This window comes from Odontesthes bonariensis, chromosome 13, assembly GCF_027942865.1.
Source record: "Odontesthes bonariensis isolate fOdoBon6 chromosome 13, fOdoBon6.hap1, whole genome shotgun sequence".
NCBI classification, from domain to species: domain Eukaryota; kingdom Metazoa; phylum Chordata; class Actinopteri; order Atheriniformes; family Atherinopsidae; genus Odontesthes; species Odontesthes bonariensis.
In genome coordinates, this window is record NC_134518.1 from 24,182,891 (window position 1) to 24,208,817 (window position 25,927).

The following is a 25,927-nucleotide window of genomic DNA, read 5'->3' on the forward strand; positions in this document are numbered from 1 at the left end:
AGGTGTCAAAACACTCAATAACAGACATTTTATTGTGGAAAACGTCAGGGACATTTTCCCTGTTGCCATGGCAACCCGTCCTGGAGCTGGTAAATTTCTAACTCTGGAAACCTAGCACATCCTAAACTGAGATTGAAAAAAAGAAAGAAAAAAAGATGGCTTTTACAAGAGGATTAACGAGCCTCAACTTGCCTGAAATCATACAACACACCTCCACAAAAAGTACAACGTGCATGTATTAAACATTTGTATATCTGAATTGGGGTTGTAATTACACCTTTTAAAGTTTCATACATTCCTATTGGCAATTAAACTAACTTGTAAACACTCTTTGTGGCAGGTTTCAGGTCTTATTTGTGGGGTTTTCACCCATTCTTCCATCCCGTGGATTCTAATTCTGTGACAACACCCTTGAGGTATAAGGTAACCTTTATCAGATTACCTTTAATCCTCTGAGCTATTTCAGGGACAGAATTTTGACTAAACGTTTCTGGGACACTGTAAAATATCCCGTTTGGTTAAAGATTAAACTACTGTTGAGTTTCTAAAGTAACCAGCTAAAGTGATGAAATACAAGCCAAGGCAAGGCAATTTTATTTATAGAGCACAATTCATACACAGGGCAATTCAAAGTGCTTTACAGCTACATAAAATCACAAGAAGGCAATAAAATCATTAAAAAGAAATAAAAATGAAAAAACCCATTAAAATAATAATTAATTAATTAAAAAGTGAAGAGTGCAGATAAAATACTTTCAGGTGTCATATGCACAGCTAAATAGAACTGTTTTCAGCCTGGATTTAAACATTGTCAGAGTTGAGGCCTGTCTCACATCTTCTGGAAGACTGTTCCAGATTTTAGGAGCATAAAACTGAAACGCAGCCTCACCTTGTTTAGTCCTGACTCTGGGCACCAGCAGGAGACCCCTCCCTGAGGTTCTCAGAGCCCGAGTTGGTTCATATGGCTCTAACATGTCAGAGATGTACTTTGGCGCTTGACCATGAAGAGACTTGTACACAAGCAGAGCTGTTTTAAAGTCTATTCTCTGAGCGACAGGAAGCCAGTGCAGAGACCTGAGCACTGGACTAATATGGTCGTATTTCCTGGTTCTAATCAGGACTCGAGCAATACAGCTTTAACCTTAGTGCATCAGTTAAGATCATCCCATTATGTAGTGTTACCTGATAAGTACTTTAACTGAGTTCAAACACAGGAGAGTTTTATGCTGCTTTTAACCAAGCGAAACATAAAGCTTGTGTTTATCTAAAACCAGAAACTTTAATCAAATACACACATATATATGAAATGAAAAAATCTTTTAATGTCTTTCATGCGAAATGTTAGCATCAAGATATGTAACTAAGTATTTTGAAGCTTCTTGACAGTAACTTTAAAGTCTGCACAAAGCCTCGGGTTGAGCAAATTTTTTCTTACTTCTCTTAAAATGTCTCTTCACTGTTCGCTGTTTACTGAAAGGTGCCTGGATATTAAAGCAAACATCACAGTGAATACCCTCAGCTGTTTGTTCAGGGAGCAGTGCTGTTGCCATAGAAATTTTTTTTACATAATTGATAAGAGCAAACATGATGTAGGCGTGACAGCCAGATTCATGTTGGTACTGTAATTGCAGAACTATTGACCCCTCACACATCATTCAGCACCTGTACCAGGTTGACACGATCGGGCTCATAAAGTGATAATCTCGGCTCTGTCTCGTTCTCCAGTTTTACAGCCGTTGAGCAACACAGGGGCATTGCCAAAGAGGGGACACCAGACGCTGCCTCTGCCTGGCAAGCGCGCTGACACGCAGCCTCCTGTTGGCAGGCTGGGTGGGGCAAAGACCTGCTGTCTATACCAAGTCTTTCAACACAATAATGTCCCAAGATCTGTCTGTCACATTGCACTGAACCCAGAACACGTTACAACGCCAGAGCAGAGCAAAATTACCCCACGTCTGAACAACTTTGGACACAACCGTGGTAAATACAATTAAGACATACTGAATTACACAAAAAAACCCAGTGAACTCTGAAGCCTCACTGCATGATGAAACGGGAACTCCTCCTCCACTTTTCAGCCATATCAAATCTCAAGTGTTCTGCGTGGCTGCAACCATTTGCTCTACGGTTTCTCAAGACATTAATGTGACTTGGAGGCCTGTTGACAGTCGCTCTGTATTACAGAATATCAGCGTCACTGTTCAGGTCCTTTGAGAGCTTTTAAGGGACCTCACTGTTCGCTGCAAGAAATATGTGGCTGAACAAAACATTTGGTGTTATATAGAGACAGAGCGATAGTTCACCTTGTCAAAGGAAATGTTCTTTTTTGTAAAAAATTAAACTAACATGCTACAACAGGAGCTTATTTGTTACCTTGTGACAGAGATGGCCCTTTTTCTGTTGTCTCTGCAAAGATAAGCTAACTTACTGTGTAACTTACTAATGTTTAACAAACATTTGCTGTAAACTTGTAATCATGGATTTATTTTTTCTTTTTGGGCACTTGTTAAAATAAGTTCTAAACAAATATCCAATATTTCATCCTCTTTAGGAAATCCTCATCTTGTACTTCTTTAACCACCAGATTCCATGGGAGCTATAGTTTATGCAGGTAAATACAAACAAACTGACAGATTTTCATAAGAACGAGGCACACTGGTACTTTATCAAAGCCCCAGGCATCTCTGAGGCTAACCATAACGTAAATGTTATACACCTCGAGCAAGTCATTCTCAGGAAGTTAAATATGAAGCAACATAAAAGATATCCAAATAAGGTGGCCAAAAGTGTAACAGAGGAAAATCACAGGACCTGCATACATTTGACTTGAGCTTTAGACCACCTGTGGACATGTATGTTTCACAAGCCTGTTTCTATTCAACTTTTGTTTATCACATTTACTTGAGATTTGTTCTGGTTCAGTCAACACAACTACTTAATTGAGTTTTGGGACAAAATCTGCTTGATTTGACAAACCTTTTTCATTAGCCAAGGAAAATGATAAAATTACAACTTGATTATGTTTAGGTATCAAAAGTAGATGGCAAGGATTTGGGGAAAAAACACCCCTTGATGAGGTTTAGGACGCAAGATTTCTTGGTTTGCCTTAACAAACAAAACAACACTACTACGTGACCGTGTTCAGGAACCAAAACTACATGACGTGGTTAAGAAAACACTACTCGGCTAGGTTTAGGAACCAAAACTACTTGGTTAGGATTAGGAAAACATTGTGGTTGGGGTTAAAGTATGCAACTTTGTGAGGTTAGTTTCGCATTGGAGATCAGGATTTAGAAATATGCTGCTTTCTCATTGTTAACCTGCCTCGTTGAAATGTAACGCTACCTTCTGCTTGGATAAGTGGCACCAAGTGTCTTCACAAAATGGTTGTTCATGACGATGTCAGCATGTAAGTTATGCCCTGTTTGATAATGTTGCCTGCACATAAGATCGTTTATGGCTTGTGTCTTTTAGCTCTAAAAAATAAAAGGCTTTGATATGCTATCTGAGTGAAAGGTGGTCACTAAGCTGGCATGATTGAGGATGTGAGTCCTTTTTCTCTGAGAGCTCTGTAACAACAAAGACAACACGTGCAATATTCCGTCTTCACAAGTGTGATAATGGAAATGGAAACAAAATGGAGCGGCACTTCAGGCCTTTTTTATATTTGTATATAGTTACATATTCACATTGTTTATTTGTTATTTTCATGTAGATACGAGCATAATTTGGAGATTCGTCTTGACTTTGTTGTACTTCTGTGCAATGCCAATAAGGCTTTCTATGTATCTAATACCTTTCAAACATCCAATTGCCCAGTGTATTAGAGAAATAGCTCAGAAGATGCGGCCGTGGCAACAATGTAATGTTGTTGGAGCGTGAAGGAAGGACATCATGCAGAAAACTTGATCAAATATAGACTTTTGCACTCTTCAAACATTACTGGATGTAAAAAAAAAACAGAAAGGATACTAAATAGTACATTTCAGTCATTAACCTTAACTGAATATTGAACTTTTCAAATGTCAATTTTTTCCTGAATAACAGGCTCCAGAGGTCACGTCTCAATAAATCTTTTACTAGGCACACGTTGGCTTTTCAAAAGCCACTTGAAAGCACCAGTGACAGCCAAACTGTAAGCGAGGTTAACTATCAGGGTTGCAACTGAAATTGGACGCCTCTGGACTGGATTTTCAGGAAGCATTAAAATATAGTACTGAGCCTCCAGGGTGCGCTGCCATGTCCAAAAATTTGCTTTTTTATCACCACTCTTTGACAAATTAGCTGTATTAGTTCTGGCCGAATCAGGGTAGAAAACCACCTTATTGGATTTTACCAAAAGATAAAACCTTGACTAACTGGGGTGCTGTAATGATCAAAAAACGCATTTGTACTCTCCGTCCTCGTTGCCAATCTTTTAAAGAGAAAGTTCCCATGGTGATTATGCTCTGCTGAACCGCTTGACCCAACCATGGCTGTCTGCTGCTACACTTTGCATTTGTGTCAATGTGATGAAAGCCTTTTTTTGTTTTTTTTTTAAGCTCAGTTATGTCCATCACTAACATCTGGCTCTTTAACAGCTCAATGCTCCCAGAGTTTACCAGCTAGCCGTGGCTGTTTGGTGATGAGCAGGTCGTGCACAATCTTTCTATCTTCTTTTCATTTTCTTTCAGTCATAGCCTCTTTAGCCGTGGTGTCATAAATTAAATGACATTTCCACTGGTCAATTGTTTAGCTGTATTTTATTTATTACAAAAAAAACAACACTTCTCTGTTAAGATTCCCAGTGGGGCCAGCTGTCACCAGTTTATCCGAGTGGGCTGAGGGACACTGACCAGTGCAGCCATTTTGATTTGCAGCCTTTTGTGTGGCCCATTGTGTGTGGAAACAGAGCTGCAGCCTCTCACCACAAGGCTCATCCAGTTTGATTTCATGCAAACTCTCTGACCCCCGTGTACTTGTTGCCGCTGCTAGGCAGAGGAGCAGCAATTTGTTAGACCATGTTGCTTCCTGGATGCCCTTCATCACACCACAACCTCTTAATCATGGCTGTGCCTTTGGGAAAATGAAAGAGGGGGGAGCAGGGAGCCTTAGCGATTGGATTGGTGGAGCTGTTGCTAAGGGGAGGGCTTCAACCATTGATGATAGATATGATGGTGCACACGCATACAAAGCAGCAGATTTGATATTTCATTTAGATTCCACTCATCTCACTGTCCCAAAGCTGCAGAAATACATGACTGAAGCCATTTAAACCTCCTAAAACTCAGGATCAGTGTTTAAATTTACATCCAAGTCTTCTCATTTGGCAGTTCAGTGCAATTTATAGCCTCCCTGCAGCTGACATTCCCAAGGTTTGAGATGATTAGCAGACGTTAAGTGTCATGAGTGATATTGTGGACTTTAGATCTTGTAAAGCCGTGAGTGCATGAAAATGAATTTTTGAAATCCTAAAAGGGAATTAGAGCCGACTGCTTGTACTATAGTGACGGATGGCAGCCTCAATTAACCTTTGAGCAGATAAGCTGTGTGGCATTAACTGAAGTGTCAAATAGTTTGCATGCGTGAGCTGGAGAAGAGTTAACAGCCTTTGCAAACATGACCACCTTTAGTTGAATTCTCAGTGAAAGGACCAAGTTACTGTACTGGCTCCAAGTTCAACTTCAGTTGATACAATTTGTCAGTAATTGTACAGCAGCAGTCACTTTAAAATGAAGAGGCTTAAATAAAGTCAACATCCTGTTACAGCAGTGAACACAGAAGCCAGGGTCAGGTTTATCATTTATTTCAGTTGTACTGCATCAATATAAAACTGGTTTTGAAATATCCGAGGACAAACAAATGAGCAATTACAGTCACAGTGAACTGAACAGGGCAGGAGGGCACAGAAAAAACAAGTCAAGGCACACCAAGTGGAAAGAGTTACACCTTCTGCAGGTAAGAGCTTAAGATCATTTACACTTCAAAAAAAAAAAAAAAAAAAAAAAAGGAGGGACAGAACAACCAGCATTCAACATCTCCTACAAGCAAGTTTTTATTATTCACAGACAGCTCTACTGAAAGGTTTCAATTGGAAATGAGAAAGACCAAGTGAGCGCGAGGTTCTGCACAAAGCAGAGCTGCGCTTCATTCAGTGAACCTCCGCCAAGCGCACAGAGCCAACCTCCCAACAGTCAGGCCGACACGAGCTGGCATCACTGGTTTCAGGAAGGGATGGCGTGTCATTCAGAAGTGAAAGAATGAGTGCCCTGATCAGTTCACCGTCCACTGAGATTTCACAAAACATCCCATTGTTCCAATGGAAGCAGTCCGGGGGGGGGGGGGGGCGAGAGAAACAAGGGGAGCGTCTATCTCACGAAGTTTCCTCCTCCAATTTCTCTCTTGTATCTGTTGGTGAGGTGGTCTGCCTGCAACGTGAGCTTGGACAGAACTCCAAACAGTCCTCTGAGGTGATAATGAAACTGATGCTCCAGGTCGGCGTTGTCCTCCACGACCAGATCCCCGGTCACCGGCTGCTGCTCCTCCTGCTTCACCGCCATCTCCAGGAAGCTGGCGCCGCTGCTCATCTCCCTCTTCAGCAGGCCCCACTCCATGTCGTTCTTTATAGACTTGAGGAGCAGGTAGTGCTCGTACATGTCCCTCTGCTTGTTGGGGCACGGCGGCTCGTTATTGTTGTTGGCCTCCACCCGGCAGGCTGCCAGCTCCTCCAGCGGCAGGTCTCGCAGCAGGCTGGGCACCATGATGGTCTCGTCCATGTTGTTGGCGGCCGCGATGAAGCGGTGCATGACGTTAATGAGAGAGTGCTTGTTGCTGGCGGAGTCGGTGATCTGCATCATCTTGAAGGCTTTAGGTTGGCTTGGTTACAGTGTACGGGAGGCAGAGGGGATTTTTTGTTTTTGAAGAGCTGCTGATGTGCAAAAATGGAAGAGAAAACATGAGGATGCAGGGAAGGTGCAGCAAAGAAGGATAGGCAAAGCTTTTTGAAGCACAGCTCAACATGAACCCCTCATAACCCTGCAGCTACGCAGGAGAACAGCTTTGGATGCAGGAAGCAGGTTTCACAGCAAACTTCCAGCAGTCTAAATTTAAGCCAAATCACTAATAAAAACTCTCATTTTGCTATACTTCACATACCCAAATCACAAATATGACCTTGACTTCCGCCTAATGTAATCTAATCACGATATGCGTCAAAGACTGTGGATTAAAAAAAAAAAACAAATAAAGATGCAAGACCGACCTGATAGCAACACGAGCAAACCCGAGGTAAATCTTGTTGGGTGGGCAAATCAAGTCTTCTCGGGAACCGGACAACACTCGCCGGGAAGGAAAATGATGACTTCCTCAGTCGTATAGAGGTTTAACGCGACTTTATAGCCAAGTCGCCGGTAGACGGAAAAAAAAAATAAAAAATTAAATCCGCCCTCTTTATTTTTCTGTCGAGTGTATTGGGCTGGCTGGAGGAAAGGGGGTGGACCTCTGCAGCGTCTGATCCTCAGACGGCCAATGAAACAAAACCCCGCAGCCGCCTGTCAAACGCATTTATTCCGGGCTGATCTGCACCCGAGTTACCTCTCATCCGTCCAAGGCCGCCGGCGGCCTCAGGGCAACTCCAATACTGGGCTGTACGTCGCGCATCTGTTTGGGCAAGTGGGTGTTTTACCGTGTATTTAGTCTCCAGATAATATAGAAGTCTATGGATTGATAAGATTTCCGTCGTTTTGTTTTTTTTTGGCCTTTATTTGTCTGTTGAAACTGTTGTGCACCGCTGCCCCCTGCTGGCAAGACTGTATCAGTTCAACTTGAGTTTTCTGATCCTTTTGAACCAAAGCCATCGTTTCACTGGTTAGTTTACTATGGGGGAATTAGGCTGTCACATGTGGTACAAATAAACACGCAACCTCACCACAGTATATATACTGTACTAATCGCTCTATAATCGAGAACTCCTATGAAAGAAAGGATGGTCTTACCGGATAACTTGAGGTGGGGAGGGTGGAGGACAAAAAAAAAAAAATCAAGTCCAGAGAGTGACACCGATCACAGTGAGGTTTGAATGCTGCGAGTTTATCTGCTTTTATGAAGCACTCAGTCGCAGGTGAGGCGTCACAGGAAGGAGCTCAGGTGTCACTAATGAAGTTAATTAATGGTCAGGTGTGCTGGAGCTGTGATGGGAGTACTTTTCCCTGCGATTTATCCAGATTTCCTACTATTGATGAGCTCCATGTGTTCACATTTTTTTAATTGACTAACAGACCAGCACTTCAGGGGGAGCTTTCCATGACAGAGAAGGAAAGTTCAGCCCCCCTTTTTTTTTTTTTAACTTGAATTAGTATGCGTCTATAGTAGGCTACGGTTCCCCCAAATATTATTCAGTAATGTGGGACTAATAAACACCAGGAAGTCTAAATCTACAAGGGGCCATTACACATTGGCCGACACCACCTGAAGACGGAAACTTTCTGTTTCTACTTAGTACTGCAGCACAACGTGTTACAAGTGTTTGTCCACAACTTTAAAGCCAAGATTATTTAGTAGTTCGGTAAAGTTGGAAAGATATTGGCAGATTCGGACTTCCGGGATCAATAACTCAGAAATGAGACGTTGTTAAAACACAAAACAAGAATATTTCCAACCGTAGTAAGACAGACAAGGAGCTACAACCTAACTTTCATCAAAACGAGCCATCCTCGGAGCCACACCAATAACATTAGTGTTTATGTGCAGCCGGCTGTGAGAGCAGCGAGCAGGGACCGTCTACAAAGTGCAACCCAAGAGAGACATTACAAAAAATAATCAATAAATATCCAATAACTTCATGATGATACGGTGTAGGGTCACCAAACTCACTACATATGTCACTGGTGTCCTACAGATTACACTACAAGTTTTGGTTTGAAAGAAATTCATTTTTCATAATTTCTGGGAATTTTTATTTGAAATATTAATCAATAAATCTTCAATAACTTCACTAGGATACAGTGTATGGTCACCAAACTCACTACACATGTCACTGGTCTCCTACAGATTACACTACAACTTTTGCTTTGAAAAAAAAAACATTTTTTATAATTTCTGGGAATTTTTAATCAATAATTAATCAATAACTTCATGATGATACAGTGTAGGGTCACCAAACTCACTACACGTCACTGGTGTCCTACAGATTACACTACAACTCTTGGTTTGAAAGAAATTCATTTTTCATAATTTCTGTGAATTTTTAATCAATAATTAATCAATAACTTCATGATGATACAGTGTAGGGTCACCAAACTCACTACACATGTCACTGGTGTCCTACAGATTACACTACAACTCTTGGTTTGAAAGAAATTCATTTTTTATAATTTCTGGGAATTTTTATTAGAAATATTAATCAATAACTTCATGATGATAAAGTGTAGGGTCACCAAACTCACTACACGCGTCACTGGTCTCCTATATTACACTACAACTCTTGGTTTGAAAGAAATTCATTTTTCATAATTTCTGGGAATTTTTAATCAATCAATAATTAATCAATAACTTCATGATGATAAAGTGTAGGGTCACCAAACTCACTACACATGTCACTGGTGTCCTATAGATTACACTACAACTTTTGGTTTGAAGGAAATTCATTTTTATGAATTTCTGGGAATTTTTATTAGGAATATTAATCAATAAATCTTCAATAACTTCACTAGGATACAGTGTAGGGTCACCAAACTCACTACACATGTCACTGGTGTCCTACAGATTACACTACAACTCTTGGTTTGAAAGAAATTCATTTTTCATAATTTCTGGGAATTTTTATTAGAAATATTAATCAATAACTTCATGATGATACAGTGTAGGGTCACCAAACTCACTACACATGTCACTGGTCTCCTACAGATTACACTACAACACCTGGTCTACAATAAATTCATTTTACATAGTTTGGGGGAATTTTTATAAGGAATTATATTCAACAACTATTACAGTGTAGTATCATAAACCACAGGTCAACCACTTCCATTACCTCCTTGGTACTACAACATTTAGTTTGTGAGAGATACCTTCAGTATAATTTGTGTTATTTCAGTTTTGTTACATGTGAGAATTGTGTGGTTGCTTAAGTGCCACGAGCATGAACCAATCAAATGAAGGCCGTATACGTGATTAAGTCACTGGCCAATCAAGAGCAGCTTTCAATTAAGCTCTACCTGCAGTGACATTCCAGTCTGCAAAACCTCTCCCTTTGAAAAAGTGCCTCCAGTCCTGCTCAATGGTTATACGTAAGTAATCTTTTTATTATAGTTATTAATATAGTTGTGCTATGCTTGTATACTTGTCCAGACTCTTACATTTCTTCTAGATTTTGTGCATATTCTACTAACTGAAATTTTACTGCATATCAGCTCCAAACTAATGTATTTTTTCTGAATCTGAAGAACTAGCATAAAAAGACAAAGACACATGATGTCCTTAACCTATCATTAACCATATTGTGAAATGATTATTAAGGATGAAATAAGACCTTTTTATGTGGAAAACTGTAAATTTGATTTTTTTTTCAGTTCTTAGTTATATGATATGTTCATGTACTGTTTGTGTGAAGTGACAACAGTGGCTTTAATGTAGATTTTAGCTTTATCAAGACTTTATTACTCACTTTATTTTTTCCTTTTCCATTTCACTAGGTTAGAAGCAATTTAAAGACAATGGGTAGAGTTAAAAAAGGAAGCAGAGCTCAGAGAAAAGACTTGTGGGCAATGGCAGGTGGAATGGAAGCTATTGTCAGATCAATGGAGAGTGTTAATATTACAAACAGAGAAACAGAGTATTCCTCAGAGATCTGGTCTGAACTATCTGTAATCCTTTTTGGTCAAGATCAGCAGAAAAACCGTCATTGGTTGTGGGTTATATGGACCACGAATAGAAAAGGCGTGAGGGACATGATTATTAAACAACAGGACAAGACAAAAAAGACAGAGGAAGACAGCAATGCTAGAGACCTTGTTTTAGAAGAGGACACAGAAGAGAATGAGGAAGAAGGCAAACAACAAGATATGCCATTACAGACAGAAGCTCATCTACAAGAAGTGACTGATGAAGACGATGAAGAAGGCAAACAACAAGATATGCCATTACAGACAGAAGCCCGACCTAAACATGGAAAGACATTTAACAGAAAACAATGGAGAAAGTTGCCAGTGGTATCAAAGAAGTTCACAATTACAGTAAACAGAAAGAAATGGCAAAAAATTATTCCACTGCACGGCTCAACAAAACTGAGGCAACCATGGACCCACGTCTTGTACAACAGTTTCCGACAGAAAAATCCCTGTTGTACTCTTGCCTTCAAGAGCCAGCATATCAAGACTCCCCACAGCCGGAAAATGAATAGTCCATATTTAAACATCAGTGCAGTTTGTACATTCCCTTCCTGTTGTGCAAAATACTTATTTAAAAAGAAAAGGGAGCCAGTGGGAGAACAAGAGGTTAAGATTTCTGTGCTCCAAAGAGGAAAAATGTCACACAAAACAAGTGAAAAAAAATTCAGGCCTGCAGCAAACACAAGAAGAGGGAAAATAGCAAGAGCTATACGGAAAGGAGTGAGTCGACTGTACTATAGTAGACTTAAAAAAACACCCATTGCCGAGCTGATTTCAGGAAACATAACCCGAAGTCTGAACAAAAATGTTCTTAAAGTGATTAGTTCAGAGTTTAGTAAAGAGAAAAGAATTCATGATGATGTTGTCATGGAGATGTACCTCACTCAAAACATCATGAAGGAATGTGATGCCAATTTTCACAAGATGCCTGGCTACATACAGCACCTTCAAGTTGACCCCTTTGGTGTACACATGTATACTGAAACAGGAGTAAGCATAGTTGTGCAACACCTGAAAAAGAAGATCCCACTGACGTTATACCTAGATGCCACAGGTAATGTTGCATCCAAAGTTCCAGGGCAGACCAAAAAAGTCCTTTACTACTCTCTCACTCTTCCTGGAGGGGGTCAGAATGCACCTCCCCTCCCAGTCTGTGAAATGCTGACAAATGAACACTCTGTACCACCAATAACATTCTGGCTAATGCAGTTCTGCAGAAAACTGTTGCAGTACACAAAACTAAGAGTACATCAAGTTGAAACCGATTACAGCTGGGCACTAATGCAAAGTGTTCTTCTGTCATTCAACAGGGAGAGCATTGTTAGCTACCTAGACAGGGCTTTTTCTATTTGTTCAAAACTGAATACATGGAAAGACATCAGAATGTTTACAGTGCTACACATATGCTCAGCACATGTGCTCAAGGCTGTCACTCAGTCAATTTCAAGAAAAACAGCAGACAAAGGATTGAAGGATTTTGCAACATTTTGTTTTGCCAGGTTACAAAACACTACCTCAATGACTGCAGCACTCAACATCTTCCGCCCACTGTGCACTATACTAACTGGCAAATACAACAACGACACTGTCCTTTGTAATCTGAAGGTCATCGAGGACTTAATAAAGAAATGCAACATTCCTGACATGGAAGAAACTGAAAAATTACATGACAGCCCCTTAGCTCAGGAGGAAGATGATGACGAAAGAAGAAATGCCCACACAATTGTTGGCAGATCTCCCTTCACATATGAGTTCAAGAGGGTCCTGGAGGAGGTCCAGAGAGAGCTTGAAAAAACAGATGCCCAGAGCCCACATGCTGAGAAAAATCCATACTTCTGCCCAGGCATTGTTGATGTACTTTTTGAGAACTACCTTGGCATTTTTCCCCTGTGGAGTGGTCTGCTTTTGGGGAATTTGAAAAGGTATGCATCTGACAAAGAAGACCACACATTTGGGCCCGGTAAGACAAGGGACACAAACTGCCATGTGGAGAGATGGTTTGGAATTGTCAAACATTCAATTTTGCAAAAGCAGAGGCATCTGAGGCCAGGGACATTTGTCAGGAAAATGTATATGGCTCTCTGCAGGGGAGATACAAAGAACACATCATGTCTCATAACTTCTCTGAGCAGTTACTTCTTAAACCCATGCGACCAAAAGACCTCACTCAATCTCAAGAGGGTTGGGCAAAGCGAGGTGGAGCAAAGCTAAAGACTTCCAGTTCCAAATTTTATATTGCTCCAACCACAATTCCAGTTCCAAAGAGACCAAAATCAACTCTGAACACTGGCAAAGATCTTCAAAAGAGCACAGATGGGTAGAACAGCAGCAATGTCTTCACAAGTAAAGGGTCCACGTCTGCCACAGAGGTACTTTTTTGCAGATCGCTAAAATGAAAAAACCTGCTCTAAACAGATTAACACCAAGTCAATGTAATTTGCACTTTCCAGAGCCATATAAGCATTGTTAAGGAAGCAGTTAGAAACATTAAGCATCAATGAAGCTGTTGTATTCACATCCATGGCTGTCTGATGAAAGTATGTTTTAAGAAGGGACTTCAAAGAGATTACAGACTTAGGACAGTTTATTGTTGAAATTATTGCAAATGCTGTATGAAGTGATTACAGTTTCATTGTAGGTTGACGCCCTTTGGACATGCAAACCAACTGAAGTTATTGTGGCCATTGTACGACATGCTGAACATAAGCACAATTACACCCTTCGGCACAAAGAACTTCAGAGTTTGAGGCCTGATGAACTCATCATAGGCGAGGCAAGTTTCTCATTATAACTGATGTCACAGATTTATCTAAAAGTAATCTACTTGTTGATGGATCAATCCTTTAAAAAAAATATCTGCTGCATAAAATGATTAAGTAATTTAATTATAAGTTAATTGTTGTGAAAGAAGGTCTGGAGTGTCTTTAGCTAAAGTATTGCACCAATGACCGATTCTCAAACATGTTGACAACAATGTGATTAAAAATGACTTTAGACTCTACATTACCAATACCAATATTTTTGTGTGATTAATTTTGTCCAACAGGTGATAGAATGTTACATGAGAGCCATCCTCAATTCTAAGGATACTGCTGGCCGACTGTACCTCATGAATCACTACACTGTGGGTGTAATTCTACATGGCACAAGAGAGCAGATGGCAAGGCAAGGGTTAAAAAAGGTGAGTATAACTAATGATTATTTTATCACTGTAGTAGTCTTGCTTTTAATCATTCATATGTTTACAATAGCCACTTCACCTTTTTGGTTGGTCCTGTGGAGGAAAATACATAATATATTATCATCATGAAATCGTTGTTTTTTGCCAGGTCACATTTGATGACTATGATGGAGCCATTGGATTTGTCAACATACAAAATGTGCACTGGAAGTTTGTGGTGAGTATAAAGCTACTGTACTACTTGCCTTTACAGCATATATTTATGGCTCATGGTTTGTCCATTTAAAATGTATCAACCTTGTAACTGCTACAAAGGTTTACAAATACCTATAATCTACTAAATAAATCTACATAGATTACTATGAGTTGAATCTTTGTTTAATAAAAGGTCATGTACTTTTCTGAATTTTAGATTTAATTAACTCACAGACACTGAAAGGCTTCCTGTGCATAAAGTTATCAACTGCAGTTTTGAAGTTTTACATAAATGAAACTTGTTTTTTAAGAATGTATATGGTTTACTGATGCTACCTTTTCATATTACAGTATCTTCATGCCCTTTCAAACCACATTTTTGTGGTTGATCCTATGCAAGGGTCAAATGAAGTTGAGGACTCCAGAATCGCTGGCTACAGATTTGAGTAATATTAAATAAATTATGGGAAGTTAATAGGTTACATACACATTCTGTGTAGCCATAGAGTAAGCACAAAGGTAAAGCAAAAATGTATCTTACTTTCAACCTGTAGACAATATTTCAAGATGCGCAGGAACAGCCTGGGAAAGGAGGACTGGGTTAACATCAAGTGGCAGCATGGCAAGATAACCCACACCTTCCAGAAAGATGCCACCAGTTGTGGGATCTTTGTCATGCAGGTGACTTGTGTTTTCTTTATAATAAAAAACATTTAGTTTTACTATGTAAGATGATCATACACAGTACATATGTTGTTTTGCCACCTCTACAGATGGCCAAGATGACAGTGACCCAGTTTCCAAACATCCCAGAGAGGTTTCATATTGATTCCTCCAAAAAATCTCTTAAAAAACTAAGAAGAGACATGGCAGAAGAAATTCTGAAAGGATCAGGTATTGCTCAAATATTACATTAATATGTCAAACAGTTCCTACAAACGTAACAGTAATAAAGGCCTATATTTTCTTTTTTTCAGTTTCAAAGGATGAGTTCTGTTCCTTCTGTGGCAATGAGGACCTGCCCAAGACTGCCGTTGATGTTGTCTGGGTGAGATTTAGAGATCAAATAATCTGAATAGTGGATAATCAATAGATAATCTGGGGTTAAGAACCAGACACAACATTGAAGTATTCAAATATTATATACTTTATAGGCATTATGTAGAGATAACATTTTAATATATTATGTTTAATATATTTGTCATTGTAGATTCGGTGTGGAACTTGCGCAAGATGGTTTCACACACAGTGCCTTGGAATGACAGCGGCAACGACACCAAACAAAGACACTCCTTGGTATTGTGTACTGTGCAACCCTAAATAAAGATGCTAAGACCAATGAAGCGTGTAGTGAGTTTGGTGACACTACACTGTATCATCAACAAGTTATTGATTGATATTTCTGATAAAAATTCCCATAAATGATTAAAATTGTTTTTTTTTCAAAGCACGAGTTGTAGTGTAATCTGTAGGAAACCAGTGACATGTGTAGAGAGTTTGGTGACACTACACCGTATCCTAGTGAAGTTATTGAATATTTATTGATTAATATTCCTAATAAAAATTCCCAGAAATTCAGAAAAATGAATTTCTTTCAAACTAAAAGTTGTAGTGTAATCTGTAGGACACCAGTGACATGTGTAGTGAGTTTGGTGACCCTACACTTTATCATCATGAAGTTATTGATTAATATGTCAAATAAAAATTCCCAGAAATTCAGAAAAATGAATTTCTTTCAAACCAAGAGTTGTAGTGTAATCTGTAGGACACCAGTGACATGTGTAGTGAGTTTGGTGACCCTACACTTTATCATCATGAAGTTATTGATTAATATTTCTAATAAAAATTCCCAGAAATTCAGAAAAATGAATTTCTTTCAAACCAAGAGTTGTAGTGTAATCTGTAGGACACCAGTGACATGTGTAGTGAGTTTGGTGACCCTACACTGTATCATCATGAAGTTATTGATTAATATTTCGAATAAAAATTCCCAGAAATTCAGAAAAATGAATTTCTTTCAAACCAAAAGTTGCAGTGTAATCTGTAGGACACTAGTGACATGTGTAGTGAGTTTGGTGACCCTACACTGTATCATCATGAAGTTATTGATTAATATTTCGAATAAAAATTCCCAGAAATTCAGAAAAATGAATTTCTTTCAAACCAAAAGTTGTAGTGTAATCTGTAGGACACCAGTGACATATGTAGTGAGTTTGGTGACCCTACACCGTATCATCATGAAGTTATTGGATATTTATTGATTATTTTTTGTAATGTCTCTCTTGGGTTGCACTTTGTAGACGGTCCCTGCTCGCTGCTCTCACAGCCGGCTGCACATAAACACTAATGTTATTGGTGTGGCTCCGAGGATGGCTCGTTTTGATGAAAGTTAGGTTGTAGCTCCTTGTCTGTCTTACTACGGTTGGAAATATTCTTGTTTTGTGTTTTAACAACGTCTCATTTCTGAGTTATTGATCCCGGAAGTCCGAATCTGCCAATATCTTTCCAACTTTACCGAACTAGATTAGTTTTGAACAATTTGTGGGTTAGTCATGTCACGAATCAGCTCTTCTAACCCTGAACGAGGAGCCTCATTTCAGATCAAATGTGCATTATAAGGAGTTTAATCTTGTCTTTTTTGACTGTAATGTTTGTATTCTAATAATATTTGTAATCTTTTTGTGATGTTACAAGTCAACTCAGAGTCTTTCTGGTTTAAACGTCTACATTTTCCAATCAGAAACATCCTCTGGGGCTAAAGTCCACATATTTAAAAGCTTTTATTGCTTTATTGTTCAGCCTGGGCTACTGTGAAACACTTCAAATGAGCAGCAACTCTGAAACGTCCGCTGCGGTTCGGTGAGATGGGACTGTTTTCAGGTTTATTTGGTCTCCAACCTACTGAGGTTTGTTAAGCGCTTTCTAACAGCGGCTCAAGGGTTCACTCACATGTCAACAGGCTGTGCATGTTGTTGTCAGTCCTATACAAAACAGTATGTAACCAGTAAAATACATTAAAAATAAGATTTCTGATTAGTCACCAGCTATCAATATGGATGTGCATCATTAGAGCCAGAAAACCCATCAGCTCTGATCTCAACTCTTCAGTGCTTTGGTGAAATACACTTTTTCTGATTAATATGTTTTGTAACAGATGGTTAAATCTCAAACAGTAAATCCCCCTTTTATCAGAGAGCACGCAGACATTGTTCCCCATTTTTTTTTAATTGTTCCTCATTTTAAAATCCTCTTAATGGCCCTGATTTTGTGTCACAATATTGTAAACATATTAACATAATGTGACTAAATCAGGCAGATGCCTCACTGCCAACACACTTCAAAGCTATGGAATCCTAAAATAAAAAATAAAAAAAATTGTCAGAGCTGAACTTTAGGCTCGAAAACAAAATGCCCTTCATAGTTTGCGTTTCACACGGATCCTCCACAAGGCCCCTAATGAACGAGGAATGTGCGTCTGCCTCTGCCAGAGTGCACGCTCCATCTTTTCACGACCTCTGAAGCCAACAGCTGTGGAACAGAAACATCCCGAGACCGCACACACACGATACAGAATTTCATCTTTATTTCTCAAGTATCTCACATGCATTCACAAAAAACAAACACTAACACTGAAGACTGTCATACGTATTTGGATAGGCTGCTGGAATTGGCACGCATGAACACTGGCTTTCACCAGTACTGGCCCACACAAGCGGAAAGGCTCGTTTTCTACTTGACGGCAGGGTTGGTGACCTCCGGTGACCTCCTGTCCAGCTCTCAGGCTTACGAGGTTTCACATATAAAGACACGAGTGGGGTTGAAGTTAAACTTTTTACCGGCTTGTCGTCCGCTAATAACAAAATAAGGCAGCAAAACGAGAATACAAAATGTTGACGAATGAACCTAAATGAGGAACTACATCATGACAGCTAAGCTTAATCAGTTCAGTCTGAGGAGTAATACATTATCCGGGGGTCCCTTTGTCTTTGTGCTCAAACAACAACGCTGGTATTTTTCTTTTCAACATCGTTCCCCTTCAGCTCGTTTGCGAGACCGACTTAAAGAAGAAACAGTGACTTTTTTCCCTTTCTAAAATGATACAAACTAACACGCATAACATTAAAATCCCAAGCCAGTTGGCACCAGGAGCTTCCCATCAGTGACCTGCGGACAAAGAAAACGCACGTCATTTAAATCTGAAAGCAGTACAATCGAAGCTGCGCTTTATTAATCGATTTATCAAACCTGACCTGCGGAGTGCGACTGTCAGACCATCTCATACTGGTTGTTGGTTATGTAGCGAGACAAGCAGCAGGCCAGGAATATCCCGATGACCTGAAAGACATCAGTTGAAGAAAAGAGATCCCATCAAGCTCCGTATGGAATACAGTAACCGTAGAAGAGAGAAAACAAGTTAAAACACATTTCTCGCCATCAGACTACATGAAAAATGTAAAGTTCTAGTAAAACAGGTCAAACGGTCAAAGATAATGTCTTTGCTTTGTTATCAGACGACTTTAACCTACTGTCATTTTTACAACGTTACAGCTGATAATCAGCATGAAGCAGTCACGTTTACACTTTATCTGATGAACCGCTGGAAAAGTGCAGGAGCTTTAAAGGGAACCAAACAGCTGATCGGATCTACAAACAAACAGAACAAGTCTGTGAAGCAAACTGTTGGCAAGTCAGTTTGGGAAAAAAAGAATCAACTGAGCTCTCACGGTTCATCTTTATCCTTTATTAAGTGAGGAAATGCTCTCCTGTTCTGATATGACTGATGCTGTAGCACCAGCTGCTCGAACTGTCGAGCGTCACCACAACTAAAAGGTCGTAGCTGCTTAAAAAGGTGGAGGAACGCCAAACATCTGATCAACCAGCCCCACTTTAATGTGTATTTCACTTCAATCGTTTTCAACGTCTCTCTTTGAGTGTGACCACAAAAACAAATGAGTTACACGGAGCGGATGTTTTAAAAGCTGCATCTTCAAAGGAGTTTCTGCCTGCTGATCTCATTGACTTTCACCCTCACTCAAAATGCTAAATTAGAGGATTTCCAGAAACCAGCAACTGTGGAGCACCTGAACTCTGATCAGTCTCGTTTCCCAGCTGGAGAGAGTGCAAAGTTAGCATTTAAACCTGTAGATGCACAAGTCCAATATAAGAACTCACAGTGCTGTGGGAGTATGTTCCTATGAGCGAGGCCCCAATTCAAACTCATGTCTATGGAGGAAAAAAGTGCTCAGGAAAGGGAGCAGAGGTGGAGAAGAGGACATGAAGTAAACACGGAGGTGCCAGAGACCTCAGAGCCACCTCCACCCTGAAATTATGCACAAGTCTCCATCTCAGCACTCTTCAAAATACACGACAAGAGTCAGGGAGCAACAACCGTGGGAGGCATCATCTGATGAGTATAAAGTGTGCGACAGGGAGGGTTTGTGATGCCAACAGATCGCCACTTACAGTAGCAAGGACAGCGATAAGGAGCTGGTAGTCAGAGCCAAGCAGGGCTGAGCAGCTAGTCAGGTTCTGTGCATCAATTCTGGAAGTGTGGGAAGACCGGCTGAGCTCTCTTGAAGCTCTAATATCTCATAAAGCTCTGAACATATTAGAGTAATAAGGGTTCATGCATTACTTACTGCTACTGAAAAACTGTAAATGATAACAAAGGCTTGCTGAAAGCCAACACAACCCAACTTGTGTGTATGCGACGACGCACCTGGAAGAATGCAATCCCGAAAGAGATGCCAGCAATGATTCCCAGGTTGGCCTCCATCACGTCGGTCACCAGTGAAAAGCAGCCCTGCACAGCAGGAAAATAAAGAAACCATCACAGCGGGACGTCCTAATTAGACAAACCGACCACCGCGGCTGCTGCCGACTTACTGTCGTGTAGACTTCTTGTCCAGCCTTTTCAGGGTCCAGCAGGGACTCCGGGGTGCACTTGCTGCTGTCTCTACAGCAGCTGGCAGGGATCCCCTTCTCTTTAAAGTAAGCTGTGCCGATCCAGTCAGTGAAATTTTTCCCTCCGCAGCAATGCAACTAGAAAAAAATGCACACACATCTTTTTTTTTTTTAAATCATGGTTGTTTTTAAGAATAAAGAGGTGATGAGCTGGCCTTTTGAGTCCTTTGGTTTGCGCAGCTTTAATGTGACGGACGCCTCCCACTTACACTTCTCTGGATGGTGTCCACTGCTGTGCTTATGCTGTCGGTGCTGTTGTAGTGCGTCACCGCGTTGTTGAAAGCATTGCCCATTTTATCCTTGATCTGGTCGATTCGAAACAAAAACGGATCACATGTTTTAATGAGCCGATTCAGCAGCTTTGGAAAGAGACATTTGACGTTTTAGCGCCTGCCTCACCTCATGCCTGAAGACGAAGCCCGAGACTCCAGCCACGAGCTCAGCCAGGAACACCAGGGTCAAAAACATGGCATACTGACAGGAGAAGAAGAAGAAGTTACAACCGGGTTACATGAGGGGGGACGGTCGCGTCCGCTCCTTCACTTACCAGTTTGAGCATCCATGGGCTCCCGCGGCATGTAGCGAAGCAGCCGAAAAGGCCAAAAATAACGATGGTGGCTCCGGTCCCGATGAGAACATATGGTGCATTGGTGCTCTCCTTAGAAGCCAGGGACAAGTAGGCCTCCAGGCTGACCTTCCCCCACACCCCGACGGCCAGTAGGATCACGCCTGTGAACTGAGGACGACAGCAGGACGAGTCAGCTCCGGCGACAAAGAGCCACACAGAACCATGAGCAGTGCTTTAAGGGGGTAACTCACACCGTAACTAAAGACCTGGTCACTCTCACACTGGTGTGGTCAGCGTTCAGGGGAATTTTCACAAATATTCCTTCCTCATCAAATCTGCTGAATTTTTTTTACTTTCTATGCAACAAAATGTCCAACAGGGAGACAAAGAGGCTGCTTTCATGTGAGCGAACAAAGCAACTTTCTTTCAACAGGAAATTAGTTTTTTCCGCTTCACAGATGTGAGGATATTCGGCTTTTCTTTGTTATATTTCATATCAAATTTAAATATTTCGAGGTTTGAGGGGAAGTGAAAAACAAGAGCCACTATTTCTACATAATCTTTATTTTATTTTGGGGGCTTTAGCTTCTTAACTATGAGAAAAGGACACATTTAGACACAATTTAACACACAATCAATGTAGTCTAAACAGTATTTGTCTTATGAATGCAAATCTACGGGGAATTTTGGCAGCAAAATAGCGTTGACTTCTTAATTAAAGCTGCAGTCTGCAAGATTTGTTGTTGTCATATGTAAAGTCCTACTTTTTGGCATTTTAAGAGTTTACATGATCTATCAGAACGCTTGAAGTTGAAAACGGTGACCTCCGTAGTCGCAAAATGCAAGAAATGTTTATTTTTTAACCGAAAAATAAAAAAGTTATTCAACTTCCTGTCCCGCCCCTTCAAAACACATGAGAACTCGTGCACGTCTACGTGCACGCCAGATGCGCCTACACGACTCCTCATTCATCAACTCACCTGTCATTTGCGATCATGGAAGACACAGTAAGTAGACTAGCCCGTAATGAAGTTCAATAGTCCAGATAAATAAGCGTGGGGACGAGCCTACCTTGTATCGCGCGTGCACAATCGGTGATTGACAGGCAGCAGAGCCCAGCTCGTAAACCTGATTGGTTACCTTTTACCGGTCCGGTCTGCAATTTTGTAAACAAACCTGCTGGCTTTGGAGGGACCTAGCGGGACATATAGGGGACCTAGAGAACTCATTTTTTTTTGTATTGGGGTATTTAATGTACTACTTTAAGAATCCCCGGACAGTTCCAGGCATTATGCTTGAAAAAGAGTTGCAGACTGCAGCTTTAAGTCTACAAAAATGTAGGTTTCTCTTTATTTCCTGAGCGACAAAATGTCTGGCAGAGAGGCAAGGCAAGGCAATTTTATTTATAGAGCACAATTCATACACAGGGCAATTCAAAGTGCTTCACAGAGGACAGACATAATGTACAAACCTGTAGGATAAAAGGTCAGAACAGTTTTTGATTGGACAATTTAAAAAGAGAATTTTGACACAAATGTAGAGAATTTAGGTTTTAAAGTTTCTAAAAAAAAATAATAAAAAAATTTTTAAAAAAAAATTCCGACAATCCGCTTAATAATCTGAAATCAACACCAACTGACCTCTTTGATCTCGTTTTGTGGTAAATTAGGTGTTAAAATTCTAAACCACTCCAGGGATCTACATGACCTATAGCAGAAATCAGGGATACTTTTACTCAACCACGCAGTGTTGAATCCAGGAAAAAACACAATTTCCCTCATCGATTTCCTTTGTCAAATCCTCACTATCCACAGGTGAACAAATGCAGATGAGTTAAGAGGGGACATTGTATCTCTGAGGCAATATGAGCAGTGAGACGGAACCTGATTAATCAATTAATCTATCGAGTCTCGGCCTGTGGCTCAAACATCTCAGCTTCCTCTTTAGCACTCAGTGCTCCAGTCATTAGCCCGAGGGGAGGTGACAGCTCAAACTGCCAGCAGCAATAAATCGCCAGATAAAAGCCCTGACCTGAACTTTGCGTCAGCAGCAGCATTAACCTCACCGAGCTGTTTGATCAGTCCAAAGATTAACACCGAAAGCAGCGATGAGTGCTCATTTTCCACCCAAGAAGAGCCCGCTTACGCTTTCTAAATAAACATGTGTAGATGCAACGAGTAATCATTCTTCACTATTCAAAGCATAGATCGACTCATTTCTTATTTTGACAGTAAAGTGTGAAAAATCTGTTCACTCTGTGGCAGTCGAAGACCATTAGCTCACATCATTTGTTTCATCTGGCTGACAGCGCAGACCTCGAGAATATTTTATCGTCGTATGTTACAAGGATCAAATTGAAACTGCAACAAATAGTGGATTAAATGAAAGGTCCATTGAAAAATGAAGCTGATCCCTAATTCCACTTTGTCAGATGTGAAGTTTTGTGTCTCGTGACTAAACTTGGTCACAAATGGTTTGTTGAGTATTAGCGTCGTGCTGAATGATACGTTTCCCTTCATAAACACACGGGTAATTCAGAATTTATCGTTCCTTCAATGGATGTGAACCAAGCTGGCCCAGACGCCGCAAAAAAAACGGGCACACACCATGATACCACCACCGCCATGCTTCACAGGTAGGATAAGGCTCCTGTGCAGGAATGCAGCGTTTTCCTTCTCCAAACACGCTGCTTTTCATTTCAACCTCAAGTGACGTCTCACCCACACAATGTTTATCCGACCGTTTCCTTTTTACTTGTGATCTTCATCATCTTTTTGGAGAACAGCGACCATTAGCCCAACTACAACACACCTTGCACTTGCTGGTCCACCACTGTGAAGGTAACAGTGACGGTATAATTTTGGATCAATGTAGTCCAAACTCTTTGCTTTTTTCTCACCATAAACCATAACACAAGTTTTAAAAGTGTAAAAACCTCAGTCTTATATTAATCTCGGTTCATTAAATAAAATCCCCACTAATATTTACATCTAACTGACCAATAAATAATATTATAATAATAATAATAAACATAAAACAAGGTGGTCCTGCATGACTAAATGCATGCAGTGCAGCTGGGAAAACAAAACAGGTGTTGAAACTATCATCTTTCTTCTAAATGCCATTACGCTTCAACTGCTGCCTCAACAATGATCATACACAGAGATGAATCTTTCTCCGACACCTTTACAACAAAAACTAAAAACTCGTGTTTTTGACTCCGTCTTGAATTTGGTGCACCTTACAAATAGCCAAATGTGCTTGAAAAAACAACAAAGGTTATTTAAGGGGAAAGCAAATACGTTTGGGGTTACTAAAGGAAAGAAAAACGGCCAAAAATACACATTTCAGAATCTATAACACATCAGTGTATATCATTTGCATATTTAAACAAAATATTTCATAAAACCTGTAGCACGAAAACACATGTATCAATACAAGAAATCAATGGGAAAAGCTATTTTAATCAACCTTAACTACAGATTTAAGTCAACTGTATAAAAATTCTACCATCCCCATCTTTACATGGACTTTTTTAAATCATATGAAGCAGAAATCTTCCCTTTTCAGCAGTATTTTCATCAACCAAACTTTCCATGGCCTGAAGGTACCAACTTTATATTACATTCTATTCCTAAAAACAAGACTTTTCTTTCCTGACAACTGAAGTATTGCCCCATTTCATTGCACGATATATCCACGTTTCCTCTGTAAAATCTTTCGACTCCAATATGTCAACAAAATCAAATAAGAAATCAAAATTTCACCCTAAAATGAATGCAAACTAAACACTTTGATGAGCCAGCCAAGAGAAAGTGAATATACACATTTAACTGTGTTTTTATGGCAACATCTTCAGGTTGCAGCCTTTTAAAAGCGTTCCCTTTGAGGTTTTCTTTGTCCTTTAGAACAATAATCTTAAGTATATGAGTTTTGGACGCAGCCTGTGAAATCAAACAGCCCATAATGTGAGGAAAAGGCCATTAAAAGTTGCAGCTCTCGACACGGAGCTTAATCACAGCGCTGCTAATTACCAGCTGTGTGAATTAATCTGCAGTCATTAAACATCTGATTAATCGAGTGCTGCTTGAAGTTTTACATTACGTGGAATTTACACGAGCAGATGAACAACGATAAGCAGTTAACTTTTCTCTTTACGGTTTATTGTACTAATATATCAATAGTCTGGTTCTTGAAGACGTTAAGGGCTAACAGTCGCTTTCAAAAACGTTGATAAATCTTAACGTTCGCTTCAACGTCTTCCAACTGTCGCCGGATTTTCAACAAGTGGATTTTTTTATGCCAACACAAACCGCCAGTGTGACTTAATGAGCATTTATTCAACAAGTTTAACTCCTGTAGTGATTCGTTAGCCTCGTCGGCACAGTGGCCGCTTTGAGCCCTTTGTTGTCCCTTTCTTTAAAAAAAACAACAACTCACTGTCCCCCATTATACGTCCACCGACTCACCCAGAAAATGAGGCTGTAGGAGATGAGGAAAGTCTTCAAACATGTTATCGCTGGCTTCGTCTGAAGACGACGAGACGGCGGCGACATGTTGGGAGTTTTATTTTACAGCTGGGAAAAATAGAAAAGTTCCCTTCTCGGCGTCTCGACGCGGAGATAGGAAGAAAAAAACAAAAACTTCTGGGAAAAATCCAAGGAAAGAGGGGAAGTGTCGTCACTAAACCAGAATCACGGATAAACAGCTTTTCCAACCCAGACCAACGTCAAGTTAGCAGCAACGACCATGTTAACACACAGCGGCGGATGGAGCTGCCAAAATAAGGCTCCCCGAAGACGTTAGCCGGCGTTAGCTCCCACAGATACAGCGTATCCCACATTATTTTTGCAATGTTTTCTTCATTTTCTTCATATCACATCACAGAAAAAAATCAGATATGACCATTAATGAATTATTAATTATAAAGTAAAGATACTCAGGGTAAGAAGAAAATAATGAAAATGATAAATAAATAGCAGGTGAACAAGCAAACAAATACAATAGGATTATGTTATGATGTTAAGATCCCCTGCATGTTTTAACATGGTTTATTTGAATAGTGATCCTATTCACTGCTCCTTTCCTAATTTAGGATGAATGAAACACAGTTTTTGTGAACTTATTCCCCCGTAAATTGAATCTATTTTGTCC

General features: G+C 40.2%; 3 protein-coding genes across 4 annotated transcripts; 1 reads left to right on the top strand and 2 right to left on the bottom strand.

The window, feature by feature from the left end:
- Positions 1 to 5,769: 5,769 nt before the first annotated feature.
- Positions 5,770 to 7,379, bottom strand: mid1ip1l (MID1 interacting protein 1, like). 2 transcript variants are annotated; one of them, XM_075481711.1, is made up of 2 exons: positions 7,241 to 7,379; positions 5,770 to 6,904 (listed from the first exon to the last, which is right to left on the bottom strand). In XM_075481711.1, exon 2 carries the CDS (start codon positions 6,834 to 6,836, stop codon positions 6,348 to 6,350), a length of 489 nt encoding a protein of 162 aa, XP_075337826.1. In that variant the 5' UTR covers positions 6,837 to 6,904; positions 7,241 to 7,379; the 3' UTR covers positions 5,770 to 6,347. The 2 variants fall into 2 exon arrangements, with proteins under 2 accessions (XP_075337826.1, XP_075337825.1); XM_075481710.1 differs by having other exon boundaries at positions 5,770 to 6,907.
- Positions 7,380 to 12,383: 5,004 nt separating this feature from the next.
- Positions 12,384 to 15,316, top strand: LOC142397169 (uncharacterized). The gene is made up of 7 exons (XM_075480512.1): positions 12,384 to 12,719; positions 13,912 to 14,046; positions 14,195 to 14,263; positions 14,593 to 14,687; positions 14,796 to 14,922; positions 15,015 to 15,135; positions 15,219 to 15,316. Exons 1-7 carry the CDS (start codon positions 12,384 to 12,386, stop codon positions 15,314 to 15,316), a joined length of 981 nt encoding a protein of 326 aa, XP_075336627.1.
- A 2,486-nt stretch (positions 15,317 to 17,802) lies between these two features.
- Positions 17,803 to 25,521, bottom strand: tspan6 (tetraspanin 6). Its single transcript, XM_075481712.1, has 8 exons — positions 25,243 to 25,521; positions 20,753 to 20,941; positions 20,605 to 20,679; positions 20,415 to 20,510; positions 20,128 to 20,283; positions 19,961 to 20,044; positions 18,492 to 18,576; positions 17,803 to 18,405 (listed from the first exon to the last, which is right to left on the bottom strand). Exons 1-7 carry the CDS (start codon positions 25,327 to 25,329, stop codon positions 18,508 to 18,510), a joined length of 756 nt encoding a protein of 251 aa, XP_075337827.1. The 5' UTR covers positions 25,330 to 25,521; the 3' UTR covers positions 17,803 to 18,405; positions 18,492 to 18,507.
- Between the last annotated feature and the right edge of the window lie 406 nt (positions 25,522 to 25,927).